The 15,475-nt window shown below is 38.8% G+C and overlaps 1 protein-coding gene across 6 annotated transcripts in view; it reads right to left on the bottom strand.

The window, feature by feature from the left end:
* sdk2a (sidekick cell adhesion molecule 2a) overlaps positions 1 to 15,475 on the bottom strand; it is a 252,076-nt gene that overhangs the window by 101,409 nt on the left and 135,192 nt on the right. For all 6 annotated transcript variants that reach the window (XM_073856927.1, XM_073856926.1, XM_073856925.1 and 3 more), the window contains exons 2-5: positions 14,715 to 14,874; positions 8,288 to 8,394; positions 3,888 to 4,035; positions 2,602 to 2,735 (exon numbers count right to left, since the gene is read on the bottom strand). In XM_073856927.1, the coding sequence (XP_073713028.1) occupies positions 2,602 to 2,735; positions 3,888 to 4,035; positions 8,288 to 8,394; positions 14,715 to 14,874 (549 nt within the window). The remainder of the gene's footprint in view (positions 1 to 2,601; positions 2,736 to 3,887; positions 4,036 to 8,287; positions 8,395 to 14,714; positions 14,875 to 15,475) is intronic.

A 15,475-nucleotide genomic window follows, 5' to 3' on the forward strand; every position in this document is an offset into this window, starting at 1 on the left:
GTGACTTGATTAGAAGTTAAAGTGCTCTTTAAGCCCAGCACTTAAGTGGAAGTACTAAAGTATTAAACATGTTTTGTACTTACGTACTGCAAGTAGTTTATTTTAAAATATACTACTCAAGTACTGAAAGTAAAAGTACTATTGTGTAATGTAGTTATTAAAGAAAACAGTAAAAAGTTTGAATATAATATTGTTTATATTACTTCATATGTTTAAGCTAAAGGACACTCACAATTGAAGAGTTTCGTTGCAAAACGAGATAACGACCGTTTTTTTAATTGTTCAGAAATCTCGTTTTTTGGTTGTGCATTCCAATTAATTTCAATGCAACTGCAGTTGGTTTGTTTTGATTTAAACCTTCATAACTTAAAAAATACAGCTAAGTAGCACCATAAAACAAAATAATAACATGATAACATAATAATAAACATGTTTTGACAAAAATGTAAAAAATGGATTTATCTCGTTTTGCAACGAAACTCTTCAATTCCTTTGGCTGTAGCAGCAGTACAAGGACAGAAATGTTCAGATTAATTCAGATTAATTTAACTGATATGACAATAGAGAATTAAGTATTAATGAAATATTAGTTGATGTAATGGTAATGGCCTCTTTAACGCATTTTTTCTCTCTGTTGCGCACTTTGGCTCTCTCTTCGCTTCACATTTGTTTACAACCGCGGCTCATATTTGTGAGTGAGAGGGAGGGAGGGGTCCCCCCTTCACTATCTCTGATTGGTTTAGACCACGATGTGTGTGTGTTTCTAATGTATATCACCGCTCTTGCAGTGATAATGTGGGTTTGGAATGATTTGTAACATTTAAGTGTAACGAGTAACGATACAGCACATAAAAAAATGTATCGGAGTAAAAGTATTAAACTCATCGAAAATATGTACTGAAGTAAAAGTGGAAGTAGGAGAAAAAAATAATACTTCGGTAGAGTACAGATACTGCCTTTTAGTACTTAAGTACAGTAGTGAAGTAGTTCTACTTCGTTACTATACATCTCGGCATAAGCCCACTCTGTTTTAAGTGAATGTAAGACGAATTTTGGATCCGTGAGCGTACTGTACTCATATCTGTCTGTTTCTAATGTTAATTAAACAACGGACAAAAAAACATTAAAGGGACACTCCACTTTTTTGAAAATATACTCATTTTCCAGCTCCCTTAGAGTTAAGCATTTTGGAATCCATTCAGCTGATCTCCGGGTCTGGCGCTACAACTTTTAGCATAGCTTAGCACAATCCATTGAATCTGATTAGACCATTAGCATCGCGCTAAAAAAAATTTCAAAGATTTTCGATATTTTTCCTATTTAAAACTTCTGTAGTTAAATTGTGTACTAAGACGAATATTAGAAGCTGCTATATTACGCACTGGGCGAAAACAGTCCCCTAGGTCAGTGGTTTTCAAACTGGGGGCTGGGGCCCCCAGGGGGGCCGCGAGATGGTGTCAGGGGGGCCCCAGTTTTATGACATTTTATGAAATAGATTAATTTATCATGAATTCTGTGTAATTAAACCTATAAAATTAAGGCTACAAACCAAAATCCCTACTTTTTTTGTATAATTTAATGTTTTTTTATTCAAATGTTGAATTTTAGAATTTTTTTTGTCACAAATTTTCTTTGGGGGGCCGCAAAGGAATGCACCATACACAAGGGGGGGCCGCACGCTGAAAAAGTTTGGGAACCACTGCCCTAGGTTACTTTCAGGTCAATAGCAGGGGACTATTTTCAGGCAGTGCGTAATATCACTACGCCTGCTGCAGCCATGTCACAGCAGCAAAGTCCTTGATTATTACACCAGAATGAGAGTATAATCCTAACCATATCTGCCTAGAAAATCACAACTTTTAATTTTCTGTCTGTCTTAGTACACAATGTAACTACAGAAGAGTCAAGTTTAAAATAGAAAAAATATCAAAACTCTTTGGTTATTTTTTAGCACGATGCTAATGGTCTAATCAGATTCAATGGATTATGCTAAGCTATGCTAAAAGTGGTAGCGCCAGACTCTGAGATCAGCTGAATGGATTCCAAAACGGTAAGATCAAATGTTTAACTCTAGTGGAGCTGGAAAATTAGCACATTTTCCAAAAAAGTGGAGTGTCCCTTTAATTTGTCCACATATATATTTATTCTACTGATCTACTGAACCCACTGATCTATATGAATGGATTGTGCATAGAGTGCTATACATATACATATCTATTGATAGCTCCCCATACCCCCCCACTTTTAAGATGTCGGCTACGCCTTTGGTTATGTGTATTGCAAAACAAAATTTCTCTGGAAACCCAACAGCTCAAACTTTAAATCATTTTTATAAGCTTACCATTGAATTTGTGTAAGGTAAGTTTTTGACTCAATCTATACTTGCTATAACTGTTTTTTATTACAGACTGCAGCTTTAATAATGTAAGGATAATAAATCAACAAGTTGAATTAAGTTTCTTTAGCTTTTTGATAGTTAATTCTTTATTTTAACACAAAAAAATCATTTAGGATTAAACAATAATTTGTGGACCCCCTGTTGGAGACCCCTAGTCTAGACAAAATCCTTCACAGAAACCACTATTCCTATTCACAACTCACTTTCCACATTGAGGATGACAGGCTGACTGGTCTTGTTCTCTCCGTTCTTGTCGTTGACGGCCTGAGCGTAGTAACGGCCTGCGTCCGGAGCCACCGCCGAGAGAATGACCAGGGTGTTGTCCAGAGTGATAGCTCTGGGGATTGAGAGAGAACAGAAACTAAGAAACACAATAACAACTGGCATCGTGTCGATAAACAACTTACAACACCCGAGCACCAAGAAATCCCCCGCGCAGCCAATAGACTGGGATGGTTATGCTATTTGCATTGAAGACTCGAGTGGATAAGTGTTTTACGATTGCTGGAGCCGAGATGCAGGTCATGCGCGAGTGAGTGTGGTTAAATGAGAGTCGACACTTGGAGAGCAGCGAGATTAGAGCCTGTGTTTCTGTCAGCCGAGGCCTGATCGGTCCAGATTATACCGACTCCAGCGCAATTAGCGTGAGGGCTTTCGGAGAGACCAAACCGAAAACGCAGCGGAATATCAATGCACAGAAGGAGCAACAAACAAATCGTACACTGTCAGGCCCTCTCACCATCATACACGACCGTTACTGCCACCCGAGAGACACGGAGAGGGGAAGAGAGAGAGTGAGAGAATGGAGGGCCGAGCCACGCAGCTGGAAACCTCAGATGTTTATATAACCCTGCCTCAATGCCTGAGGTCTCATCTGGGATTTCCCGGATATACCCCGGCTAAAATACAGAGTCTGAATGTTCTCCAGTCAGCGGGATGGGGGAACACAGCGGCCTCCGCCTCCTGTAAGTGTCTAAAGCCCTCATGTCAGATGTGACACTCTGGATGATCAGCATGTATTATAGATCATTAAACACACAGACTGTTTTGGTTGAGCCTCCTGCTGGTGGACGAAGTAAATTGATCTCGGGTGATTACAGAGACCTTTCTAACACAGAGCACCGAGCGAGCTCGAACGCGCATACCGCATGGCATGCACGCACAACCGACTCAGTGTGCTCTCGGCCGTAAGGCCTGCCAATCATCCAAGGTCATCAATAAGAGCCTTTTGTCCATTTTGTCTAATTGGCTCCCGTGTTGCCGGCTTCCTCTCTAGCTTTCAATCACATTTAGTCTAAAGTCAACAGGGGTTCTTATTATAAGAGACTTTATCAATGCGAGTCGGAGCTTGAACCCCCTCAGACAGGAAGTTCTGGAGTAATTATGCTATATAACATTGTACTCTCTTTGTGTAAGGTACTGTAATAGCTCTTTTGCAATAAAAGAAGCCATTAAGTTGAGCAAAAAGCACAAGTAAAGAAAAACTCACATGCGGCTGCTTGGGGGAATCTTGCGTCCGTCTCGAAACCACGTGATCCCGGGTCGGGGAAAGCTGTGGATCTGTGGGGGAGAGATCAATGCCGCCTCCCCCTGGGACACAACCTGAGATCGTTCGCTTTCCACGAAGCCTTCCATGTCTGATAAAGGGAGAAGAAAGGAAGTCCAAATCAGGGTGAGGAAAGAAGACAAGAACAAGAAAATGTGACCTCGATTTTCCAATTTTGTGAAAAAACAGTTTTCTAACTCATACTGTATTGTAACCAGGCACAACATGAAAGATTTCAGCATTTGTTGTTATGTTCCCATTTCAATTTCTTAACTTTAAGTATTAAACTTTGTTGTATAACTGATTCACGGCAGTTTTGCCACAGATACGAAACTCATAATACCTCAAATCAGATGGCTTGTTGAGGAGATGTGTGCAATTTCTGCTATTACTGGAATAAAGTATTCTGACCTACATTTTTAGGCTATGGCCAGGCCCAAACGGAATCCGTGCCCGCAGATTTCCGCGGAAAACTCAGTGGATTTAATGCCTGTCATTGAGTACACACATAGTCATAGACAACAAGGACACATACATAGCCTCTCCCGCATGTTTGTGAGCCATCATTGACAAGTACATTAACCCTGCGCGCGCTGTTTGCTTTGACCAGAGGCGGACACTACTATTTTTTAAGTAAATTTTCCAAGCATCTGTGCTTTTATCTAAAGCATAGAATCATACTGCGTATTCCTTTTATATTGCATATTGAAATTGATTTAATACCTTATTACATTAAAATTGTGTACTTTTACTTTTCTTAAGTAAAAGTAAAGTACTTTTTACTTAAGTAAAAGTAAAAAAAACTAGATGTTTAATGTACTTAAAGGAACAGTATGTAAGAAATGTATATCAATTAATCATAAAATGGCCCTGATATTTCATTAGACATCAAGAAATCATTTCAAATACTTATAACACAACAGTGGTCTGGCCAGGATATTGTCATTTAAAAAGTGGAGTTGCAGCCCTCAACTGATGTTTATGTTGTCATGTTGTGTATTGGCCACCAGTTTTGTGATTGCAGTACCAGTGTTGGCCACAATCCTACATATTGTTCCTTTACATATTAAATATAAACCAAAAACTTGAAATTATGAAATGTAGTGGAGTAAAAATTAGGATAATATGCTTTGGAATGTATGTTTTCCAAAGAAAACACTGATACAAATATTTAAAAATGTATGAATACTTAAAAATGTACTTTTATGTAGAAAGTAAAAATACTGTAAGTAGTGTTCGCCTCTGGCTTTGATCATTTTTAATGATAGAGAGCACGGACCATTTGATATTTGAGATGAAATAAAACTTAACGTTGAGTAAAGGTAAATTCACAACTTTGTCGCTGTGTGTCACTCATCTCTTCAAAAGAGGTGTTTCTATATCTGGTTGTCATGAACAAATGAGTAACTTCCACTCCAGTATCTGACGAGAGACGGATTACGTGAACTCCACTGCTTCGTTTTCATTGGTAGTCGCTCCTGAAAGTCCCTCATAATTTGCATAAAGTTTGCAACTTTGTCACGCAACTGGACACACCCAATCCAGTCGCCAACGGTCACTGTCGCTCGTTTCGCCTGAAGTCCCCAAGCTTCCATTGAAATCAATGAGTATGCGTCGCTCTGATGCTGTGTTTACACCAGCCACGGTAGAGGCGGCAAAAATGCGCTATTCGCGCGTAGTTGGACGCTTGAACATTTGAGTTTACTCGCTTCTTTTGCATTTGAAATTCTAGTTATTTGAGACATTCACGCGGAAATTCGCGTCATGGGAGGGGTTTCTGTAACTCCGCTCGCTTCCTGTAATCACGTCCCTATTACAGCAAGGTCCTAATTGGTCATCTTGCGCATTTCCACGCCATTTGCGCCGCGCGTTCCGCGTCATTCTCGCCGTCCCATGCGGCAGGATGCCTAATTGCGTCTTTGCATTGACTTAACATGTACATCACCCACACTTGCCGCCTCTACCGAAGCTGTGGAAATGCAACATGATACTGCTAGTTGCTGCTAATGTGAATGCGGCTATAAGCAGATCTCACTTGACTCTGTCGTCTATGTCAGTGGTTCTCAAACTTTTTCAGCGTGCGGCCCCCTTTGTGTATGGTGCATTCTTTCACGGCCCCCCCAAAGAAAATTTATGACAAAAAAACAGTTCTAAAACTTCACATTTTAATTAAACAAAACATTAAATTATACAAAGTGGTGTTGCCTTATTTTTTAAGGGTTTAATTTTACAGAATTCATGATAAATTAATGTATTTTATAAAATGTCATAAAACTGGGGGTCCCTGGCACCATCTCGCAGCCCCCCTGGGGGCCCCGGACCCCAGTTTGAGAACCACTGGTCTATGAGACGCGCCACAGTCAACACATGATCATTTTAAATTTGTTTACAAGATGAATGCTCTTGTTATGTTTAATATTAAGTTACCATTGTGTTGTAAAATGTATGAAATGATCTTCATAGGTGCTAAATTCAAAATGAGAACGTATTAACACAAGCGTTTTATTCTGCTATAATATATAACACTATAAACAATAATTTATGTCATTTTATATACAAACTATAATTCTATCTTTACATGCACATTATCTGGTTTATGTTGGTCCAGTTTATTTTAGAGGACTCATTGGTTTCATGTATTTATTTTCATTGTAAGCCTTTAAAAAGTAATTATTTTAGATGCAATTTACAGCTTAAGTTCTCAAAAAAATCAAAACATATAAAATCATTCCGCAGAATTTTCCAGTAGCGCCTCACTGCAGAACACGACATCCAGAGGGCGGGGTTGGATTCAGATCCAGGGGCGGAGCTGTATCCAGATCCAGAGATCCCATTGGACGACAGTTTTACCACAAGACACGTCATACACGTGTTGCTGCGTTACCATTTCCGCATTAACTCGTAACGTAATTAAGTTATTCTTTTGACATAAAAACAACCTTTATTTATGACTACAATAAAAGTAGTGCCTTTAGGGTGAAATGTAATTTTTTTGCTATAATGTTTTGGAGTAAAACATTTCGGGTAAGACTACGAGTAATCTTACCACATGCAGTTTAAGACCTATGAATGAATACAGTATAAATATGCATAATTATTAAAATATATAGGCTATGGCATGTTATTTAGAAATTAATAAATTGAATGTTTATCTTTTATGGACGTTTTAACGCGTCTTTGCTTACAGCCAATAGGAAACAGGTTTCCCTCATAGATGGTTAACTTTTTTTATTTGCTAATAAAAGATATCAAATACATTTGTTTTTATATTTACTCGTATAGGAATAGCTTTGTAATAAGTTGGATAATGTACAAATAAATCCCTTCAGTGTTTTCACATTGTCAGGAACGTGTCCTTCCCGTTACACCTAACTGTGATACTTTCTAAATTATGAATCTTTCTTGACTATTAATCAAACGTACACTTAAACTGATAAGAGCAAACGTTGGCGACCACAGGTTGCAACTTATGGCGGGCTGCAACAACGCAAATATACTGGTTCATTTGGCGGAACAAAGTATATAAAGTGGGAGGAGTTGGATCTAGATCCAACCCCGCCCCCTGGATGTTGTGTTCCGCAGTGAGGACCATCTCGAATTTTCCAAAAAAAATTCCACAGAAAAAGTTAAAAAAGTCTGCAGATTCTGTCTGGTCCTGGCTATGGCTTATTTTCGTAAGGAAGATTGGGGGGGGGATGCTCTCTTGACAACAATAACAGTCCAGAACACCCTAGCAACCACCTGGCATCATTTTATGGGAGTCATAAAGGCCCCGTAAACACTGCAAAGTTTCAGGAGGGACAACCACATTTAAACAAACCACAGCAATGTCTAGCGTGTTTAGTATTTGCTTTTTTGACCAAAGTAATTTTACAAGGTAATGTTGTACAATTTTAATAAACACTGTGTGTTGCAGTGTTGCCATGTCTAGGTGTTTTTTTGGCCTAACCATACCATTGTGGGCTTACAACATAGCATTGGCTCATATAAAGCAATCAAGTTTTTGGTGTTATTAACGTGAAAAGGTGCCAGTGTTTTGGTTTTTTAAGGTGAATCAACACTACAGTACTAAGCAAACGCCCATACCTCTGAGTTTCTGCACCGGGCATACAGAAGACATTTTATAATATTTTTTATAAATAAGAGGTATTTATTTTTCCTTGACGCATGAGTGGTGAGTTTTCACTATTCGAAGTGTCATAATATAAAAAAACAAAACTGGAGAAATGTCTTGCTGGGTTTTGCTTATTGCTGTCGATGATGTAAAGGACACGGAAGTAAATAAAAAGATGAATAAGCAAGAGATTTATTACTTGTCTATCTGGATGTAGTGTACCACTTACAGGCGACCTGGACTTGTGTGCTCCTCTGCATCAAAGCCCCAACCCGATTCCTGACAATACACCTGTAGAAGCCCGCATGGGAACGATCCAGCGATGGAATTACGTACCTGGATAAAGAAAATCGTAATCCCATCAACCTTCATGCATTTTACTTGCTTTTTCTTTTTTCAGTGAGAGTGATTGTGGACAGCCCAAAGCACTGATTAAAACTAATGGGCTTGCTTCAGAAAAGCTTTATCTATCTTTAATTAATCATACAGGGGTGTCTGCTGCGGGAGTACAGACTGGACTATAACACAGGAGAGTGTATGAAATCTGTGTATGCGAATGACAGTGAGAGAGAACAAAAGAGACATGCAGGTATGGGAGTGCTGGTTTATAATACTCAGAGGGCTCAAACTACCAGGAAGACCTAAGGGCACATGGCAAACTGACTACCACTGAGAGTATACACATCAAATTAATAACTATTTGACATCCTTTCAAAATCAAAGTTCATGAGTACAGCTGGAAATGCAAACATTATATAAATGCTCAAAATATCAAAGCAACACATTTGTTTCTTTGAACACAAGTGAATAATTTTATAATAAAATGCTGTCATGTTATCATCTTGTATGGGGCTCAGAATGGCGAACAGTCGCATATCCATGGGAACATGCGGGTAAGAGTGGTACTGTACACCAGTGGTTTTCAAACTGGGGCCGCGAGATGGTGCCAAGGGGGCCCCAGTTTTATGTCATTTTATGAAATACATTAATTTATCATGAATTCTGTGTAATTAAACATAAAAAATAAGGCTACTAACCAAAAGCAATACTTTTTTGTATAAATGTTTTTTTTATTAAAATGTTGAGTTTTAGAACAGTTTTTGTCACAAATTTTCTTTGGGGGGCTGCGAAGGAATGCACAGTACACAAGGGGGGCCGCATGCTGAAAAAGTTTGGAAACCACTGCTGTACACTGTCAGAAAAAAGGTACATAACTAAATATTTTACCCTAAGAACCTAGTGTGTACCTTCAAGGACCAATTTTGTATCAGTTAAATATAGAGGGTATGCATTGACGTCACTTTTCTCTGCTAATAATAAACAACCACAAAGTACTTTAAACATAGTTTATTTATATAACAAGCAAAAAACAACAACAACACATATATTACCTAGGAAACCAAAACATTTGTTATTTTTGACGAGGCATTTGTTTAAGAGATCAGTTTAGCAACTAGTCAGACCATAAAAAAAACGAAACCGGAAGGTTCAGATCCAGACGTGTATCACGTGCGTCCGATGAAACTGTCTATACTTGACCCTAGCAACTTGTCAACCCACCTGTGGTCGGTGGATGTTGGCATGGACGATCTATTTACTTCTCCTTTTGGTGTTTTTTGACAGTGTGTAAAACGATAGCTCCGAATTCTTGTTAAATTTGTTATTACAGTCTATCGCACAACAGCCGTTTCCTATGTAGACGCGCTTTCCCCGTGTTTTCTCTGATTTCACACTGTACACAAATTCTGCCGCTCTGTCTTTTGCCACTCAGTGTACGTAAACGCAGTCACTTTCGCCGAAGGTGACGTCACGTGCATACCCTCTGTTAGGGCACAAAACAGTTAACTGTACCTTTAACGGCACACAATATGTCCGTAAAAAAGTAATATTCCACTTTCATAAAAAAAAAACGATAATTTACTCACCCCCATGTCATCCAAGTTTTTTTTATGTCTTTCTATGTTTAGTGCAGATATGTAAAGTCACGCTAGCGCATCACACGGCGAATGCAAAATGAGTAGTAAAATAGCATTTTTTATTTTTCTTACTGGAAATGACAATCGTTTCACTAGATAAGACCATTATGCCTCGGTTGGGATCGTTTAGAGCCCTTTGAATCTGCTTTGAAACTGCAATTTTAAACTGTAAACTGTTGAGGTCCAATAAAGTCTATTAACTCTTTCCGAGTTTTTTTGTCAATTAAGAGAAAACATTTCTTTGCCAATTTCTGACGAGTTTTTATGGTAATCTATAATTCCGCTATCATTCACTAAATGGCCCTCTTACCCAATTTATAAAAAAACCGAAGCAAAAAACGAATTTTATTAATTTTAAACTCCATGTTTTGATAATCGTTCTGGATCTGATCTTTAACAAAATTCCTTTACAAAAATATTTTTTAAGAGGTTATACAAAGAAAACAAATGAAGATAGGATGAAAAGTTTTTTCCTGTTTTTGTTTGTTTGTTTGTTTGAAGCAGAGGTCTGTCTTTCATTAGATATATTTGTATGTTTATATATTTATAGAAAAATATTTTCATGGAAGACATTTTATGAAACTTTTGTGAAAATCATAAAAAATGCTGGCAGGGAATGAGTTAAATAGAGAAAAATCCTGGAATGTTTTCCACAAAAAACTTAATTTCTTCTTGACTGAACAAAGAAAGACAAACATTTTGGATGACATGGGGGTGAGTAAATTATCTGGATTTTTTTGTGGAATATCTCTTTAAGGTAGTGTAATGTACCCGAAAAGGTACAACAATTGTATTATGTTAAGTATTCCTGTACAAAAGGTACAAAACGGAACTTTAGGGTACCACCCCAGCGAAGTGTTAAGTTTTGTATAATTTTTTTCGAACAGGAATATGATAACTAGTCACGACACTTGCAAGAATCAATGAGATTCGATGTTATCTAAGTACTGCCATATTTGAATTTACAGCACTAATCTACACTGTAAAAAAATCAGTAGAAATTACAATGTTATTGCAGCTGGGTTGCCGGTAAATTACCGTAGATTTAAATTTATGTTATTTACTGGCAAGAGTTTGTTCAAAGTTAAATAAATTTTAAATATTAACAAGTCTTTATCTTTACAGAATAAAACTAGACAATAACAGCCTCATGCAAAGCATTCTGGGAACCAGAAATCATCATCAAACTTTTTCTGTTTTTTGCTTCAGATTTTGTTTCCCAGAATGCTTTGCTTGATGCTGTTTTTGTCACGGTGGAATCCGTGTCATGTTTTGTGTCTGTTCCGATTGTCGTCACCTGGACTCTTGTTAATTAATTACCTGCCTCATCACACCTGTGTATTGTTAGTCTGTTTGTATATATACCCCTGCCTGTTGTATGTGTACTTGCCGGATGATTGTCGCTGATTCCCTGTCTGTTCCTGTGTTCTACGTTTTAGTGTTCCTGTGTTTATTTCCATGCCTGTTGTTTGATTTTAGTGTTTTGTTTCTTGGTTATTATTAAATGTTATTTATTCATCTCGAACTCTGCACATGCGTCCTACTTCCTGATCTCATTTTCCCGGTCGTGACAGAATCATCCGGCCAGTGAAGGACGCAGCGGGTTCAAGGAGGGAACACCCAGAACTCCAGACCGGGCTCGAGTTAGCCCTCACCACGCCCGATTCATTCCCCGGGGTGGTTGTTGTGAAACATGAGCCGGGTTCTGGGGATCATATCGGTTCCGGTGATTCCCCTGCTGGTCGAGTCGTCTGGGGCGGTTCCTGGGAGGTCCACCACTATGCTCGATTTGGGGCTCGAGAACGGACGCCACACTCGATTTTTCCCCGGGGTGGTCGCCACCGTGGAGGAGCCCCTTTCCCCGGGATGGTGGGAGTCGACTCCCAGGAAGACCAGATCCCCGTCGGTTCCCAGGAGGGTGGAGTCTTCAGAGTCGGTACCTGGGAGGGCCACTCCGGTTCTCCCGGCCATGCCCCGGCTTCCTGCCCTGCCGGTTTCGCCCTGGTTTCCGCCGGCTCCGTCATGGCCTCCAAGCCCTCCATCCCTCCCCTGGATCCACCCTACCAGACTTCCAGGTTGTTTTGTTTCGAGTGTCTGGTAGCCACTCATTAAGGGGAGGGTAATGTCACGGTGGAATCCGTGTCATGTTTTGTGTCTGTACCGATTGTCGTCACCTGGACTCTTGTTAATTAATTACCTGCCTCATCACACCTGTGTATTGTTAGTCTGTTTGTATATATACCCCTGCCAGTTGTATGTGCACTTGTCGGATGATTGTCGCTGATTCCCTGTCTGTTCCTGTGTTCTACGTTTTAGTGTTCCTGTGTTTATTTACCTGCCTGTTGTTTGATTTTAGTGTTTTGTTTCTTGGTTATTATTAAATGTTATTTATTCATCTCGAACTCTGCACATGCGTCCTACTTCCTGATCTCATGTTCCCGGTCGTGACAGTTTTTCTAGTTTTATTCTGTACAGACAAAGACTTTTAATGTTTAATGTTCATTTAACTTTGAACAAAATGTTGCCAGTAATAACATAAATTTAAATCTACGGTAAGTTACTGACAACCCAGCTGCAAATTTCTACGGAATTTTTTTACAGTGTATATGTTGCCACAGTTAAAAAATTTATTGTTTGCTAAATAAGCTAAAAATATGAATATTTTTAAATATTTCTTAAATATAAAATATTTCTCTCATAAATGTATCATTCCACTTCAGAAGACATTTATTAACTCAATGGAGTCATCAGGATTACTTTAAGCTGGATGTTTGTGCTTTTTGGAACTTCGCTATACTGAAAAAATGTGTTTACACTTTTTTTTACATTTTTAAGTATAATCAACTTGGATTTAAAAGTCATTTCAACTTTAATTTTTTTATCATGGCTAGTGATGAGTTGCTGTAGCTTATAAAATAAAGCAGCATTAGCTTAAGTTATTAAACTTTATTTTATGAGTTACAGCAACTCATCACTAGTCAAGATAAAACAATCTAACTTAAAATGACTTGTATATTCAAGTTGAAAAATGTAGGTGCAAAAAATGTTGGTAAGGTTGTATTTGTTATCAATTAGTCAATGCATTAGCTAGCATGAACGAACAATGAACATTACTTCCACAGCATTTATTAACCTTTGTTTCAGTTAATTTCGGCATTTACTAATTCACTGATAAAATCAAGCGTTGAAACTGTTAACATTAGTTAATGCACCTTGAACTAATATGAATAAATGTATTTGACATTAACTAACATTAACAACAATGATAGCTGAAAAACTACATTGTTCATTGTTCATGTTTATTAATGCATTAACTTATACAACCTTATCTTAAGCCCCCATAAAACAAGATACCATGACACCATTTTAATATAAAATTATTAGTATGAGTTCAGCTGAATAAAAGAGATCATATACATTTGGGGTGTCATGCGTAAATTAATTTTCGGTTTTGGGTAAACTTATCCTTTACTGACAATAAGCGGTTATGCAACTGCATGCAGGGCCATGCAGGCATACAATCCATCCCTGTATATGAATTGTGTATGTATGTATGTGTGTTTCCTACATGCCTGTGATCAAGCCATATATGCAATCGGAAAAATATTGTTAACGTAACAGAATCATTGTAAAAAACATTAAGCATGCATGTTTTATACACCTACACACCACCTTACTCAACCCTGTGGCGAGACCTATTAGTTAAATGGAGTGATAAAGAGAGAGCGGAGCATGTGGGCAGCATCGCTTTTATTTTACCAGTCACAACTGCCTCCTTTTTACACCACAAGCTCCTTAGGTCGTGCATTACCAGTCAAAGGTTTAGTATGACCTACTGAAGTGGATTCAAGCTTATTCTTTGATGTGAAGAATACAAAGCAGAGCGCTAGTCCTCCCTCACTAAAAAAGTAATGCACAAACACACACATTTGAGAGACTGCTGGGAAGTTCAGTCACCAGGGATTTTTGGAGATGCGCTGCGGACTACGTCAGAACTGCAGCTATTGTCTTTACAGGCAAGCAGAAAAGCCGTGGAAAACAAGAATCACTGGCAAGAAACCAGAAAATGTCTAACCTGACCCTTACTTACAGTAAACACTGCAGGTAGTTTAGACTGTCTGTGTTTTGGATCCATTTAGCCATTAGATTGCCTATAAATGCACAGGCAGATACTTTATAAAAGACTCTTTCTGAAGTCCTGTGGTCAGCAGGTATGCAGTGCGGGGGCATGAAGCAAAGCCCACCCTGCTTGCCATAAGCCAAGAGAAAAAAATCACTTTGCCTTTTTAAATATAAATATTACATAGCACTCGCAGCGATTGAAAATAATTTACAAGTATCTCGGCAGCGTGCTCTTTTTTCAATGGATAATTCCGCTCTGCCTTCACCGGGGATACAACATTTATGTAAAACACATAAAACAAAACACGGGCGACATGAATTGCTCAGGAAATACAGCTCGTGCTCATTTAATGTGGGCTCAGAGGCAATATGAACGTGATTTCATGGCTGCGCTGGGAATGAGGCTCCACATCTCAAGAGGATTACGATCCTTCATCTCGCTTAAAAGAAACGAGACATAAATAATAGCGGCAAATGTGTTTTAATCGAAACTGTTGTTAATGTTTGCTTGTGATCAAGCCGTCTGAAGGACACGCATCAGCGGATGGGAATTCTCACCTGTACTCCAATGTGAAACGTGTCAGTTCGGTACCGTTGTAAAGCCATTTGAACTCCAGGGGCCAGCTGCCCTCACCCATACAGGTGAGAACCACCCGGTTCCCTTCCAGGTGGATCTGGGTTGCCACCGGCTCCATTTTGAAATAGGGTGGAACATCATCTGAGGGAGAGAGAGAGAGAGAGCGAGAGAGGCTTAACATAAATAACTAAAGTAGTACATGTTACTGGATCAACATCCTTGTCAATCCTGGAACAACATTGCTGTTGACCAATCCAGTGTTAGGGTAAGGTTTAATGATTGTCTTAAGGCCAGGAGTTACACTGAATTCACATTTACTCATTTAGCAGACGCTTTTACCCAAAGAGACTTACAATTACAATGCAAGAAGATTAATCCAAGGAAAAACAGTAAAGTGTAGTACTACCAAAGCAAATTTCATTTACTAAACAAATTGTCTAATGCTAGCCTAACGTTTTGGTTTATTAGACCACACTGTAAGAAAAAATTGTCAAAAAATGGGCCCTAGCTGTCACTGGAGCACTACCCATTCAAAAAGTACACATTTGCAGCTAAAGAGTTTGTCTTAGTAGCTCAGAGGTACATACTAGTAACAAATGGCGCTTTTCCATTGCATAGTACCCCACGGTTTGGGTCAGATCGGGTCAGCTCACCTCACTTTGACTTGATTAGCTTTTCCATCGCGTTTAGTAACACTTCGCAGTGGGAGGGATTATAGGCGTGTCGTTATATTTGCGCTGCC

Source organism: Misgurnus anguillicaudatus, chromosome 19 (assembly GCF_027580225.2).
Source record: "Misgurnus anguillicaudatus chromosome 19, ASM2758022v2, whole genome shotgun sequence".
In the NCBI taxonomy this organism is placed as follows: domain Eukaryota; kingdom Metazoa; phylum Chordata; class Actinopteri; order Cypriniformes; family Cobitidae; genus Misgurnus; species Misgurnus anguillicaudatus.